This window comes from Salvelinus namaycush, chromosome 12 (genome assembly GCF_016432855.1).
Source record: "Salvelinus namaycush isolate Seneca chromosome 12, SaNama_1.0, whole genome shotgun sequence".
Classification (NCBI taxonomy): domain Eukaryota; kingdom Metazoa; phylum Chordata; class Actinopteri; order Salmoniformes; family Salmonidae; genus Salvelinus; species Salvelinus namaycush.
Genome location: NC_052318.1, coordinates 15,651,408 through 15,667,465, shown reverse-complemented (window position 1 = coordinate 15,667,465; position 16,058 = coordinate 15,651,408). Strand labels below are relative to the sequence as shown.

Below are 16,058 nucleotides of genomic sequence, written 5' to 3'. Positions count from 1 at the left end.
ACATTCAGTTCCTGGGTCATGTTCATTATGCACCAAATGGGATGAACAACCTGAACTTGTCCAATAACAAACAGATTTTTGTTTTGTTGCAAAATGTTTGTGTGCCCTAAACACATCTTGGATTAATGATTCACTCAGACTTCTCATTCCTAACTCACAATATTGAACTAACTTGTTATAGTATTTAGTAATTGTTATGGCTTACTGGCTCGATCTTCTAGAGTACAGATGTTACCATTTTTTCCCTGATCTGTGTTGCAATAAGTAAATATGTGCCTAAGCTACAATCTGTTTTAACTGGCTGCGCCTCAGAGAAATATGGTTGTTGACATACAATGATAAGCAAACACTAAAATCCTTTAGGATCTTGTTTACATAGCATGCACCTCTCTCGTACCCTGCTTTAGAGTATTGCAGAAAGCAAATACTATTGAATAATGAGATGAAGATTATTATAGTGTAGAAAGGCCAAGCTATAGAGAACCATGAGATTGGCTCACACCATAGTTCTAAAACCTAGAGGAGTGCAGCTATCATTTCCATTTATTGCTTTTGTGATGACACAAGGTAGCACCATGGAGGGCTGTCGCCAGAAGTCAATTCTAACTGTGGCTCTATACGGGGTAGGCCGTCACGGAAAATAAGATTATTTTTAACTGACTTGCCTAGTTAAATAAAGCAACAAAATGTTTGAATACGATGTGTCCCAAATTGCACCCTATTACCTATATAGTGCACTACTTTTAACTAACTATATCCCTATGGGCCTCGGTCAACAGTAGTGCACTTTATTAGGGACATGGCCCAAGTGACGTGGATCTTCACCTCTAAGGTGACCCTCTGTTAACAGGGCTGTGTTCAGTGAGGTGAAATGTTACAGAAACATAATGTATGGAGTTAGTGATTTCCAATTCTACTGGACATACAATTATATATGTTCAACACGATGCGTTTTAAATGTGTAACATTTTGAACGTTTCACCTCCCTGAACACAGCCCTGGTAACGTTGCATAACGTTCAGATAGAAAGCTGATAGGCAATCATTGTCATTGTCCTATACAAGGTATTTCTGAAGGGTCTGTAATGTTGCACCCTCCTGAACACAGCCCTGGTAACATACAGTATTATACAGTAGCACATGCCATTCCATTCCATGTATTGGAATTTGGATTAAAAGGACTTTATCCTGAGATTGGAACATTTGTTTGGCATTTTAAGCGTCACATCTTTAAAACACAATATAATGAAACGTCAAACATGCAGCAGCAATACACCATGCAAATAAATAAGAAGCAAGTCAATATAACATGGGATGGTTGTAGCTGTACAGGTGGGAGGATGGGTGGCAAGGAGAGGGACAGGCCTGTGTGCCAAGTATACAATTTATTTTAAAGGACACATCGATAAGTCACCACTCCACAAAAACATACCTTTAATCAACATTGACCATAGTTGACTATTGACCAGACACACCCTCTCCTTAATCTCTCTGCATTACCTAAAGTGGACACCAGGAGGTGGTGCTTTTAAAATAGCCACACCAATGCTGATGATTTTCAATGTTATTTTGGCCTACTGGCCAGGCACTGACTGGGTGGGGCATAACCCCAAACATATTGTCCATTCACCTTACTGTAATATTGATGTGTTAGCGTTGATACTAGCCTGTTTCTGCTCTGTGGCAAGGTTACAATGAAGGAATTGACTAAGGCAGAAACCGACTAGCACACTTGAATGTTATTAGCAAATCTTCACCCAGGAGTTTAAATCAACCCACATAGTACCCAGTGGGATACATCAAGAAGGGACTGAGTTTGTGTTCGGCGGGCACGTTGTTGGTGCCCTCGTGTGCCTGGCGACGGTAGTAGCGCCGCAGGGCGGGGCTGCCCGGGTGGCACTGGCGCACGTGGAGGAAGTACTCTTCGGGACGGTTGGACGTGTAGCCACAGTCCTCGCACACAAAGATCTTGGAGCGGCGCTGGCGGTAGGCGTACTGCTGGCGCACGCCATGGATCTTCCTCAGGTGGGATTCAAGCGAGCAGCGCTGTGTGAAGGCCTTGTCACACAGCTCACAACGGTACGGACGGATACCTGACGGGAGGGGAGAGAGGGTGAGGAGAGTGTGTGATGGGGTTAAGACGGAGTAGTGTGTGTGTCTGTGTTTTCACGCCTCTCACCTGTGTGTGTGCGCATGTGTCTCTTGAGGTCGAAGGTGTCGTTGAAGCCCTTGCCACAGTAGCGGCAGGGGTGTCTCTTCACCATGCTGTGGCACTTGAGGTGGCGCGTCAACATGCGCTGCAGGGGAAACACCTTGTGACACACCGAACACAGGAAGTCACCCGAGCTGGGGGGGACACGGGGGCGGGGCTGAGTGAGAGAAGAAAGGGACGCGGAGGTTAAGACACAGACACTGCTTCAATTTACTGTCAACTCTTTGATAACGGATTCTAGGACACATTCAGTCAAACATTGTTTTTCACGAGTTGTGAACCTTCTTTTACCGCATATCACTACGTTTTCCAGGTTTCCTCAGTGATGAACACGACTTGGAAGGATGGCATTCTGAGACTATCTACCTATACATAACTGTGTTTCACAGCAACCAACAGACATCTCATAGACACCAATGTCTCATAGAAATGCAGTGGAAGTTTACCTTGGCTCGGGATGCCAGTGCCAGTGTAGCAGGGTGGTAGAAATGACCCTGGCGCTGGCCCATGGTCCGGGACAGGAGATTGGACCAACCGTGGCCCCTGTCTGGCCCGACCTCTGGTCCTTCCCCTGGTAATGGTCCTGGTACTAGTCCTGATACTGAGGAGGGGCTAGCTGGCTCAGGCAGAACCACAGGTTTAGGGGAGTCAGGGCAGGTGACTGTTGTAGACTGCACCTCAGCATTCTCACACACTGAAAAGGTAAGAGACACACACTCAAAACACGCATAGACATTCATAAGAAATAACCAACCTATGAGGCAACACCAGTATCAAACTGCCTGTGAGGCTATTCTATAATATTCTGTCCTCTGATAAAAACAAACCTGTAACTTCCCTACAAATGACAACAATACAACTCAAACTAAATGCAAATATGGATTGTCTGTATTAATATTATTAGGGTTTCTTGAACAAAAATGATATGTTGTAATAAATACAGTAATGATCGAACAAAATAACGAGGCTCCAACACACCAGAATTCCTACAATTTAGACATCTGTGGCATTGTGTTGTGTGACAAAACGGCACATTTTAGAGTGATCTTTTATTCTCCCAGAACAAGGTGCACCTGTATAACGATCATGCTATTTATTCAGCTTATTGATATGCCACACCTGTCAGGTGGATGGATTATCTTGCTGAAGGAGAAATGCTCACTAACAGGGATGTAAACAAATTTGTTCCAAAAAATTTGAGAGAAATAAGCTTTTTGTGTGTATGGAACATTTCTGGGATCTTTTATTTCAGCTAATGAAACATGGGATCAACACTTTACATGTTGCATTTGTATTTTTGTTGAGTGGTTTCTCTTTCTCCCTTTTTTTCTACACATTTACTATTTTCTCAGATACTACTATTTACAACAGTAGTAGAAGAAGAAGAAAAATAAGAAGAATCCTTGTCTTCTTGAACAATATGAATAAACATATCCCGAACTGACCTGTTCTGTTGTCCTCTTTCCAGTCTGTCTGCTCTGGGTCTCTCCACCTCCATCCTCCACATGCCCCCTGTTTCTTCTTTTTCTTATTCAGTAGGAACGACCGCGGCATCCTCTCTCTCTCTCTCTCTCGTCTCTGTATGAATCTGCTACTTTCTGACTCTGAGGCTACTGTCAAATGCTCCTACGTCCCACCACTTTGGTTTTGTGTTCAGCTACAGGACCATGTATCACCTTACACCCCCCCCCCCTCCCCCCACTCACCGTTGGCCATCCCCTCACCATCGTGCCAATACCCTCTAACCAACCTCTGTCCAGGTAGCTCAAGAAAATCACAGCGCTCATTTCCATAACACTCATTTAGATGGTTGGGGCGGGGTGGGGTTGCGGAGGGGGGAGGCTTTTTTACTGGTGCACACCTGCATTGACTGTGCGCGTGCGCCTCTTTTAACTGGTCCCCCACTGGTTTTGCATGCCAGGCAGTGAGAATCTGGCCTCCACATTCAAGTGGACCCTGTCATGCAAATGTGGACCCGGCTGTGCCTGGACAGAGGGCCCGGTCGGAGTAACAGGAGCACGCACAGAAGAGCCACAGCCTTTTCTTCTCCCCCCTGCTCGGATTGTCTGGTGGATTTCGGTCTCAGACAATGGCCATTCAAATGCAATAGAAAGGGCTAACTCCTCTACTGTTTGTCCTCCGTTGACTGCTCGGTTTAGAGAAACTAATAACACTTGTAAGCGTTCCATCCCCACTCATGGCTGTTGATTTATTGAGTGAATTCTTCTGTAAATAGACAGTTGAATGTGGTAGGTGAATGCACAGATATTCCTCCATTCAAACCACCTCCATTCAAACTGCCATTCAAAGTTCGCTGGAAACAAACTGTCATTGGAATGAATGATGGAACTGAAAGGAAATTATTGGTATAAGAAATATGTTGAAAACTCCCTCTAGTCTACACCTTCACTGATCAAAAAAGCTTCATAAAGCTTTTACACTTGTGGGAAGTAGTGAACGAGTGCACACTTCAGGAGAAAGGTGATATTATTGGCACGCACCCAGTGTGTCCACCCATGTGTTAGGCTACCTATTTCTATGTTATTGGTATCTAAAAAAACAATACAAGCCAGTTTCTTGGACACATATTAAGCCTAGTCCTGGACCAAAAAGTACTTTCAATGGAGATTCTTCACTGCACAAGTCTAGACTTACAGTTTTTCTCAATTGCTAAAACACCAAAACCCATTGGCTGAACAAAGTTCTCAGTTGCCTGGACTCATTTAGCTAATTATGCAGTCTGTTGTCAATACCTTAAACCATTTCACATGGTAAAACACAATTTGCAGATCTCACTTAGACTTTTCAGCAAAAGTCTAAACACATTCTCATTCTCAAAACACATTCTGCACTCTAATGCACATGTCATCCATACTGGTAAACACAAGTGGCAACAATCAAATACAAATAGAGAACACATGTCATTGATTGAACACAACCACTCAAAATTGATTTAACCTGTTTCACATGATATAAGCCAGTTCAGAGAGCAAACAGGTTGTTGAAAGTGGGAAGGAGAAAGTCTGAGAATGGATAGAAGAAACAATGTGAGAGGACGAGGACGAGTGCGTATGCGAGGTGGGCGACGAGGAGGAAGAGGAAGACAAAGAGTGGAAATATCTGATGAAATTCGAGCAACAGTTATAGACCATGTTCTTGTCCATGGACTGACAATGAGGGAAGCAGGACTTAGAGTGCAACCCAATTTGAGCCGATTTTCTGTGTCCACCATAGTAAGGACATTCAGAGAAGAGATCAGGTACAGTATACTACTGTATTTTTGTAATTGCAAATTTACTGTACTACACTATATGCAGCTGTTTAAAGTTAATCACTGTATGTATTGTACTGCATGAATATGTTTTGTAACTGCACAACTACTTTTTGTAGAATTGCAAGGCTGACATGCAGGTGGAAGGACAGCTATATTCACTCGGGAGCAAGAGGCCGTTATAGTTGGCATGGTCCTTCAAGATAATGCAATACGACTCAGAGAAATCCAGGAATGAGTGATACAAGACAACACACACTTCCAGGGAATCGACAGTGTGAGCATTTCCACAATTGACCGTGTCCTCCATCGTAACAGGATGCAAATGAAACAAGTATACAGAGTACCTTTTGAGCGCAACTCACCAAGGGTGAAAGAACTGCGAGCTCAGTATGTGCAAGTAAGTGTACATTCAGAAACATTTACTGTAATCCAGATTGTCTACAGTCTAACACATACTATGTGAATGACATTACTCTTCAGTACATACAATGTATGTGAATCAGAAGCCTAATTGTACTCTACAGTATAGCACTGTCTCTGTACGACTTACAAAATCCTACATACAGTATATTGTATTTCTACACAGACAATATTTGACTTGGAATCCTTGGACAGACCCCATGAGTTAATCTTTGTCGATGAAGCAGGCTTCAATCTAACAAAGAGGAGAAGGAGAGGCCGAAACATGATTGGACAGCGGGCCATTGTTGAAGTCCCTGGTCAACGAGGTGGCAATGTCACAATCTGTGCTGCTATCAGCAACCATGGTGTTCTACATCACCATGTTACAATCGGGCCATATAACACCCAGCACCTTCTAAGATTTATTGCCAATCTAAGATATATTTTATTTGAGCAGCAGGTTCAAGAGCAGCAGGGTCAAGAGCTAAATGAGAATCCCATTCCCACCTATGTGATAGTGTGGGACAATGTCAGTTTCCACCGAGCTGCTCAGGTAAGGGAATGGTTTAACATCAATGGGCAGTTTATGAACTTGTACCTCCCTCCATACTCGCCTTTCCTGAATCCGATTGAGGAGTTTTTCTCCTCTTGGAGATGGAAAGTGTATGATAGACAACCCTACACCAGAGTAAATCTGCTGCAAGCCATGGATTTAGCCTGTGGTGATATAGGTGAGGAATCATGTCAGGGCTGGATATGGCACAAGAGGCTTCTTCCCCCGTTGCCTCAGGAGGGACAATATTGCTTGTGATGTCGACGAAGTGCTCTGGCCTGACCCAGCCCAAAGACAAGAAGAAGCACATTGATCACATGTTTACTCCTTTGATTTTTGTCCCTTTTAGTATTGTATACTGTAGTACAGTGCATTGTAGGCTGTATACTGTACAATGGACAAATTGTATGGCCCTGAAAATTGTGCTTTCCATTTATTAACAGTACTGACTGCTCAATAGATTTTGACTGGTTGCAGGTTCATATCAACAAAGAACAAGAATTACAGTATCACAGAGACAAAGGACAAGTTTGTGAGATGCAGGGTACATTACTGTAAAAATAGGGGTACAAGGAGGAGGAAGAACAAAAAACAAAATTGCAAAGAGCAAAGCAGAGTAGTAATTTCTGATCAATTTGAGCTACTATGATAGAACATATTTTCGTTCATCAAAAGACAATGATGGAAAAATATGAATTTTTTTTAGATAAAAAATGTACTTCTCCCTGAGAATTGTATGTTTTGAACGTGTTTTCAATTTTTCGGTGTATTGTTTACTGACTGCTTGAGAGTGTATATCATTTTGATCACTTTGTTTATGATTTGAGAGCAGTGTTTGATTTTGAACACAGGTAAAACTGTTTTGTGGCGAATGTTTCATTTTGCGAGAGGAGTCAGAGGTTATGTAAATAGTGCTTGAAGATGAGGTTTTGTGTTTAATGTTTTCAGGAAATGGAGCAAGGTTTCAGAAATTGTGTTTCAGCAATTGAGAAAAACTGTAATACAGGTCCAAGAAACAAGTCCCTATGTTCCTTAAAATCAATAAGAAAGAGAGAGACAGGGAGAGAGAGAGAGAGAGACAGGGGGAGAGAGCGAGAGACAGGGAGAAAGAGAGAGCCAGAGAGAGAGAGAGAGGCAGACAGAGAGAGACGGGGTGAGAAAGAGAGAGACAGGGAGAGCGAGAGAAAGCAAGACGGGGTGAGAGAGAAAGAGAGACGGGGAGAGAGAGAAAGAGAGACGGGGAGAGAGAGAAAGAGAGACGGGGAGAGAGAGAAAGAGAGACGGGGAGAGAAAGAGAGAGAAAGACACGGGGAGAGAAAGAGAGAGACGGGGAGAGAAAGAGAGAGACGGGGAGAGAAAGAGAGAGATGGGGAGAGAAAAGAGAGAGAGAAAGAGAGAGAGTCAATTTGGCATGAGGGTCTGATATACAAATTGATGGAAAGTGGTGTTGGGGAAAAAACATACGACATTATAAAATCCATGGACACAAACAACAAGTGTGTGGTTAAAATAGGCAAAAAACACACATTTCTTCCCACAGGGCCGTGGGGTGAGACAGGGGTGCAGCTTAAGCCCCACCCTCTTCAACATATATATCAACGAATTGGCGAGGGCACTAGAACACTCTGCAGCACCCGGCCTCATCCTACTAGAATCTGAAGTCAAATGTCTACTGTTTGCTGATGATCTGGGGCTTCTGTCACCAATCAAGGAGGGCCTACAGAAGCACCTAGATATTCTGCCCAGATTCTGTCAGACCTGGGCCCTGACAGTAAATCTCAATAAGACCAAAATAATGGTGTTCCAAAAAAGGTCCAGTCGCCAGGACCACAAATATAAATTCTATCTAAACACCGTTGCCCTAGAGCACACAAAAAACTCCACATACCTTGGCCTAAACATCAGCGCCACAGCTAACGATCTGAGAGACAAGGCAAGAAGGGCATTCTATGCCATCAAAAGGAACATAAAATTCGACATACCAATTAGGATCTGGCTAAAAATACTTGAATCAGTTACAGAACCCATTGCCCTTTATGGTTGTGAGGTGGTCCGCTCACAAACCAAGAACACACAAAATGGGACAAACACCAAATTGAGACTCTGCATGCAGAATTCTGCAAAAATATCCTCTGTGTACAACGTAAAACACCTAATAATGCATGCAGAGCAGAATTAGGCCAGTACCCGCTAATTATCAAATCCAGAAAAGAGACGTTAAATTCTACAGCCACCTAAAAAGAAGCGGTTCCCAAACCTTCCATAACAAAGCCATCACCTACAGAGACATGAACCTGGAGAAGAGTCCCCTAAGCAAGCTGGTCCCGGGGCTCTGTTCACAAACACAAACAGACCCCACAGAGCCCCAGGGCAGCAACACAATTAGACCCAACCAAATCATGAGAAAACAAAAAGATAATTACTTGACACATTGGAAAGAGTTAACAAAAAAACTGAGCAAACTAGAACACTATTTGGCCCTAAACAGAGAGTACACAGTGGCAGAATACCTGACCACGGTGAGTGACCCAAACTTAAGGAACGCTCTGTCTATGTACAGACAGTGAGCATAGTCTTGCTATTGAGAAAGGCCGCCGTAGGCAGACCTCGCTCGCAAGAGAAGACAGGCTATGTGCACACTGCCCACCAAATGAGGTGGAAACTGAGCTGCACTTCCTAACGTCCTGCCAAATGTATGACCATATTAGAGACACAGATCCACAAAGAATTAGAAAACAAACCCGATTTTGATAAACTCCCATATCTACTGGGTGAAATACCACAGCGTGCCATCACAACAGCAATATTTGTGGCCTGTTGCCACAAGAAAAAGGGCAACCAGTGAAGAACAAACACCATTGTAAATACAACCCATATTTATGTTTATTTATTTTCCCTTTTGTACTTTAACCATTTGCACATCATTACAACACTGTATATATACATAATATGACATGTATAATGTCTTTATTCTTTTGGAACTTCTGTGAGTGTAATATTTACTGTTCATTTTATTGTTCATTTCACTTTTGTATATTATCTATTTCACTTGCGTTGGCAATGTTAACATATGTTTCCCATGCCAATAAAGCCCCTTGAATTGAATTGAGAGAGAGAGAAAAAAAAGTTAGTGAGAGAGAGAGAAACAGAACTCTGTTTGGCTCATTTCACTGGACTCTGAATGGCAAATACAGCTGCAGCAGCCAGACACGAAACCCCAACATGCAAATACCATAGAGGTCAACAGAAAAACATCCCAACACCAGAGCAAGAGAATCCTTCACCTTAGAAAGGTTTTCAATTGTCTTCATAAACTGTCAGTAGCACGAATGGGGCTAAAGAAAAAGTGTAAGCCTCAGAGGTTGCTACAGTAAGGCAGGGGTGTCAAACTCATTCCATAGACAGCCGACTGTCTGCTGTTTTTTGTTTTTTCCTTTCAATTAAGCCTTAGACAAGCAGATAAGGGGAGTTCCTTACTAATTAGTGACATTAATTAATCAATCAAGTACAAGGGAGGAGCGAAAACCCGCAGACACTCGTCCCTCCGTGGAATGAGTTCGACACGTGCTGTAAGCAGTGGTGGAAAAAGTACCTCAATTGTCATATTTGAGTAAAAGTAAAGATACCTTAATAGAAAATTACTCAAATAAAAGTGAAAGTCACCCAGTATAATTCTACTTTTTTCTACAAAAGTATTTGGTTTTAAATATACTTGAGTATCAAAAGTAAATGGAAGTGCTAAAATATAGTTATGTATCAAAAGTAAAAGTATAAATAATTTCAAATTCCTTATATTAAGCAAACCAGACGGCACAATTTTCTTGTTTTTTATTTACGGATAGCCAGGGGCACGCTCCAACACTCAGACATCATTTACAAACAAAGCATTTGTGTTTAGTGAGTCCACCAGAACATAGGCAGTAGGGATGACCAGGGATGTTTTCATGAAAAGTGTTTGAATTGGACAATTTTCATGCCAAAATGTAACGAGTACTTTGGGTGTCAAGGAAAATGTCAAAAGTACATTGTTTTCTTTAGGAATGTAGTGAAGTAAAAGTAAAAGTCGGCAAAAATATAAATCCTAATGTAAAGTACAAATACCAACAAAAACTACGTAAGTAGTACTTTGAAGTATTTTTTACTTAAGTACTTTACACCACTGACTGTAAGGTAAAGCTAAAAAGGGTTGGGGAGGTCCTGAGGGAGGTGGTGGGATGGTATTGTTGATATTGTTCTTTCCTTTGTCTTAAATCTCTGTTTGTGAGCATACAATTTATGAATATTCACAAAATAATCACACACAAAAAATACAACAAAGTGATTTCAAGAGCTGAGTCTCCCTTCCTATTCTTCAGACTTACTAAAGGGGAGAATCTATTGAAAGTATGTTGTTAGCTAATATACTGTATCTGCGATTAAGACCTGCATTTAAACTCGAGCATTCACAGATACAGAGGTTTGAAACATTCACATAATGGTCGTACAACAGTCATCATGCCTGACTTTATGTATGTGTGAGAAAATGTTCTACGTAGTTGAATATGTCATTCCTACAGGCTCCTGTAGACAGGTTTGACAGACATTCCACAGGGCACAGACGTAAATTCAACGTCAACGTTCTATTTAGGCCTACGTTTGATTGGACATTTCCGAAACTTCTTTACGTTGATGACTTCTTTCAAATCAAATCACTTTTCCACTTTGATTCAACATCATCAGAAGGAAAAATCTAGATTTGTTTTGTTAAAATGAAGGTGAAACAAAGTTGATTGAAAAAGTTTGCGGGGATGGCTGCCTCTTTCAGACAACCAGAAGACTGTTGACTGTACTGTGTCCTGATGTCCTCCAGAGCTGCGCTGTAACTGTATGCAAATGTATGATGCAGCATGCAAATCAGTAGGAGATCCACACCAAAGAGAGAGAGAGAGAAAGAGAGAAAGAGAGATATAAATCCACTGAAACTGATTGCTCTAAAATGCATTCTCTGATTTCAGAAAAATTTGAAAATGTTGCCATATTTCCTATTTCAATTCCATTATTAATCAATTAAATGATTAAACTTGTATGACACTTGTTTGACACTTTTGTGTGAGAACAAGCCTACTACTGCTACATAGCCTAAATCAGGCAGAGATCATGTGGAGTCACACAAAGCACTGCAGTAGATCGTCTTTTGTGTGTAAGATGTGTGGACCAAGTCGGTTTAAACTTATTGATGACGATGAAAGACATAAAAGACTCAAAGAACCAGCACAGATACGCAGATACTACACTAGGTCTTATTTGCATAGTTAAATTTGAGCTGACCAGTCTGAACACGAAGGAAAGAGAGGGCATGTTTGACTGTTAAATATCTGTGTCTGCGGTGTGAGCCACGCCCTTAGCTAATTATTTTAGTGAAAGGGATGAGAAAGAGAACTACATAGGTGACACCAGAGAGAGAGTGTGTGTGTGTGTGTGTGTGTGTGTATGTGTGTGTGTGTGTGTGTGTGTGTGTGTGTGTGTGTGTGTGTGTGTGTGTGTGTGTGTGTGTGTGTGTGTGTGTGTGTGTGTGTGTGTGTGTGTTTGATAACACCGTTTCAAAAGACATGCCAAAGAATGATGGTGCCTATGTTGTCAACTTTGTATCTGTAAAGGTGTCTGTTAAGGTGTTTATTTTAAATAAGAGTTCACAATACTTCTTATATCTTGTTCAGTTAATCATGATTGGTCATAGGGATGGATTATCACAAGATGAGTAGTCACAATGACATGCAATTTTCAGTACAATGCTAACCATAGGGCAAGGAAGGGTGACTGCAAAAACGGTTATGCATTGTTGCTATTTTGAGATCAATACGATACAAAACCTGAATTGACATGTATATCTCAATCAATACCTGAAATATATTTGGGGAGAAATTAATGAATGAGCTGTAGTGTAGTAGCATTTATACTCCTTGCCAGTAGATGGCGCCACATTGTGTCCATTGTTAGGACTGCAGAGCAGCCTTTAATTTACCCGGAAGTATTTGGTATTTTTCGCGCAACGTTTTCAGTCCGAAAGACAATTTTCTCCTCATTCATTCAGAACATAAATAACAACAATTCACAAACATGTAAGTTCAAGAGTGCAGTTGAGTATTAATTTAATGTATCAACTAAATGTGTTTGTTTTGCAGTGTGTGCTGGAATTTGGTTGTAATGAGCTTGCTCAAAGATTACTCTGAATCGTTCTGATACAGGCTAGCTAGCTAACGTTAGCGTGCTTGCATCTGAATTGCTCACGTTAGCTGCAAGTTATAGAGAGCTAGCTCGCTAACTATTGTTGATAGCTAAACAAAATAATGAACTAAGGTTTAACTTTGTATGTTACTCTTTCACCCCATCATTATGCAGGTTTTTGTTTAGTCTGTTTTTTCTACAATTGTTTATCGACTTTGGGTCCTTGAAAAGAGCTATATAAATCCCATGTTATTAATATTTTGCACATTTGAGTTACCTAACTAATACCTATAGCTAGGTTTTAGATTATGCGTTTTGATGCATGTTATTTGGTCTTTCTAGGAGTTTGCTGAATAAACCCAAGTCTGAGATGACTCCTGAAGAGTTGCAGAAACGAGAGGAGGAAGAATTCAACACTGGACCACTGTCTGTGCTCACCCAGTCCGTGAAAAGCAACACACAAGTCCTCGTCAACTGCCGCAACAACAAGAAGCTACTTGGACGAGTCAAAGCCTTCGACAGGTAATGAATTGAATGAATAACTGAAAATGGCAGAAAATAAACTACTTTTCCATCACCTTCCAAATCATGACCTCATGTCTTGTTTGGATTATTCTATTACTTGGTTCCCAAAACCCATTTCAATTAGCGTGTACACTGAACAAAAATATAAATGCAACATGTAAAGTGTTCGTGCCATGTTTCTTGGGCTAAAATTAAAAAAATCCCAGAAATGTTCAATCGCAACAAAAAGCGTATTTCTCTCAGATTTTGTGGACACGTTTGTTCAAGATAATCCATCCACCTGACAGGTGTGGCATATCAAGAAGCGGATTTAACATGCTCATTACATAGGTGCACCTTGTGCTGGGGACAAGGCCACTTTAGAATGTGCAGTTTTGTCACAACACAATGCCACAGATGTTTAAAGTTTTGGGGGAGCATGCAATTGGCATGCTGACTGCAGGAATTTCCACCAGAGCTGTTGCCAGATAATTGAATGTCAATTTCTCTACCATAAGCTGCCTCTAACGTCGTTTTAGAGAATTTGGCAGTACGTCCAACCAGCCTCACAACAGCAGACCACGTGTAACCATGCCAGCCCAGGACCTCCACATCTGGCTTCTTCAACTGTTTGATGGGGGGTGCTGGGGAGTTTTTCTGTCTAATAAAGCCATTTTGTGTGGGAAAATTCATTCTGATTGGCTGGGTCTGGCTACCAAGTGGGTGGGCCTATGCCCTCAAAGGTCCACCCATGGCTGCACCCCTGCCCAGTCATGTGAAATCCTTAGATTAGGGCTTAATGAAGGAGCCCTAAAATAAAGGGCCTTTATATAAACTGTAACTAAATTGTTGCCTTTTATATTTTTGTTCAGTATAGGTTTACATTGTCTTCTCTCTATGTAGGCACTGCAACATGGTGTTGGAGAATGTGAAGGAGATGTGGACAGAGGTCCCGAAGAGTGGCAAGGGGAAAAAGAAGTCCAAGCCAGTGAACAAGGACCGGTACATCTCTAAGATGTTTCTGAGAGGGGACTCTGTCATTGTTGTGTTGAGGAACCCTCTTATCACTGGGACTGGGGGGAAGTAGACTGACATCTCACCCAAAGTCTGTACCACACTGGGTCGTATTAATTAGTACACACCCTCCCTCCCCGTTTTGGTCAGTTTTCTGTTTGGTTTCTAGTGAATACTACCCTGCTTTTGCTGAGAAACTGCAAGAGCAGGGCCATGTTCATCAGGACACAGTGTTGTGGAATGTTCAAGCCCCTTTTTAGAATGAGCAATCACATCAATCTAAAATGTTCCACAGCATTTGTCAAGTACATGAGATGGTTTTAGTCACTCGGTCATTTCAATCTGTTTGCTCTCCACAACAGGGCACAATGTTGTGGAACATTTAGATATAAATATACAATGTGGAACAAACATGCGTCTCTGACATCTAGAATAAGGAATCGCGTCAGCTCTATTCATTACATTTCTATATTAAACGTTCCACCGTGTTTGACTACTAAACGTGGCCCTGGGTCAAGTTCTGTAGGCATGACATGGAGAAACTTTTTTAGTAGTACTGGTGGTATTTCTCGAACACTTTGTTTTCCATTTGAAGATATTTTATATTTCTGCTTACTGAATGCGGCTCAGAACTCGATTAATCATGGCAATTGGATCTCTTTCAGTAAGGCCCAAGTTTTCAAAAAGTGCTCTGCAACAGGACATCAACTAAATCAGAATTAGTTTCTTCCAACCTGTTCGAGCTGAGAGATTAGTTTGACCATATATGACCTTAAGTTGCACTTTTGAACATGACCCCTCTGTTTATGTTATGATTTAATATTGTTTTATATGATGCCCACATCCAACACACATAATGGAGACAAATTAATATTCTTGGCTGATCTTGTCATAGTTTTTCAAACTGCTGAATTTTGTATTCAAAGCTGCAATCTGATATAGGCCTGTTTTATTATTGAGGCGGTGATAAAATTTCTACAAGGAACATATTGTTTTTTTCTCTTTGTTTAATATTTTAATAAACAAGTGTTTTTGTTCTATATCTCTGAAAGCCATGCATTTAATGTAAATTAAGAAAACCTGCAAAACTGTAGCCCTCTTGTGTGGAAGTCGCTTGATGGCCATGCTAGAAAGGACAAAATGGTTAAGTACACAGTGTACAAAACATTAGGAACACCTGCTCTTTCCATTAGACTGACCAGGTGAAGGCTATGATCCCTTATTGAAGTAACCTGTTAAGTTCACTTCAATCAGTGTAAATGAAGGGGAGGATACGGGTTAAAGGATTTGTAAGCCTTGAGACATGGATTGTGTATGTGTGCCATTCAGAGGGTGAATGGGCAAGACAAAATATAAGTGCCTTTGACCGGGTATGGTAGTAAGTGCCAGGTGCAATGGTTTGATTGAGTCAAGAACTGCAACACTGCTGTGTGTTTCACATTCAACAGTTTCCTGTGTGTATGATGGAGATATTGACAACTGTGGGAAGTACTGGAGTCAACATGGCCAGCATCCCTGTGGAACGCTTTCGACACCTTGTAGTCCTTGCCCCAACGAATTGAGGCTGTTCTGAGGGCGAAGGGGGCTGCAACTCAATATTAGGAAGGTGTCCCTAATGTTTTGTACACTGTATAGAGTAAACTGTTAAAGTGGGGAATGTTTAAGGTTATTGGTTAACATCACATTTGTGGTAAAAGTAACACTTGGGTCCTTGCATAGCCAAGAAATGGATGAGCCTCAGCCTTGAGCTACAGTACAGCATGCAGAATGTGATATTTCAATGCCCTCTAGTGGTGGGCTAGTCTGCATGATTTCACTGAGGATTTGGGATTTCCTACTAATGTTAGGTTTGGTATACAGTACAGAAAAATAGACTAACAACACCACCACTCTTGT

General features: G+C 41.5%; 2 protein-coding genes across 2 annotated transcripts; one reads left to right on the top strand and one right to left on the bottom strand.

Annotated features, from left to right (window-relative positions):
• Positions 1 to 1,769: 1,769 nt before the first annotated feature.
• On the bottom strand, positions 1,770 to 2,338 carry LOC120056779 (transcription factor Ovo-like 2). Its single transcript, XM_039004985.1, has 2 exons — positions 2,179 to 2,338; positions 1,770 to 2,092 (listed from the first exon to the last, which is right to left on the bottom strand). The coding sequence occupies exons 1-2, from the start codon at positions 2,291 to 2,293 to the stop codon at positions 1,770 to 1,772; spliced, it is 438 nt and encodes a 145-aa protein (XP_038860913.1). The 5' UTR covers positions 2,294 to 2,338.
• A 10,112-nt stretch (positions 2,339 to 12,450) lies between these two features.
• LOC120056466 (small nuclear ribonucleoprotein Sm D2-like) lies at positions 12,451 to 15,204 on the top strand. The gene is made up of 3 exons (XM_039004635.1): positions 12,451 to 12,538; positions 12,987 to 13,166; positions 14,052 to 15,204. Coding segments are annotated over exons 1-3 (366 nt in total). The 5' UTR covers positions 12,451 to 12,536; the 3' UTR covers positions 14,236 to 15,204.
• The last annotated feature ends 854 nt before the right edge of the window (positions 15,205 to 16,058 follow it).

Coding starts and splice junctions, on each gene's coding strand:
- LOC120056466 (XM_039004635.1), top strand. Junction 13,167..14,051: donor CGAGTCAAAGCCTTCGACAG/GTAATGAATTGA, acceptor CTCTCTATGTAG/GCACTGCAACATGGTGTTGG.
- LOC120056779 (XM_039004985.1), bottom strand. CDS start 2,293: ATGTTGACGCGCCACCTCAAGTGCCACAGCATGGTGAAGAGACACCCC. Junction 2,093..2,178: donor ACACATGCGCACACACACAG/GTGAGAGGCGTG, acceptor CCCTCCCGTCAG/GTATCCGTCCGTACCGTTGT.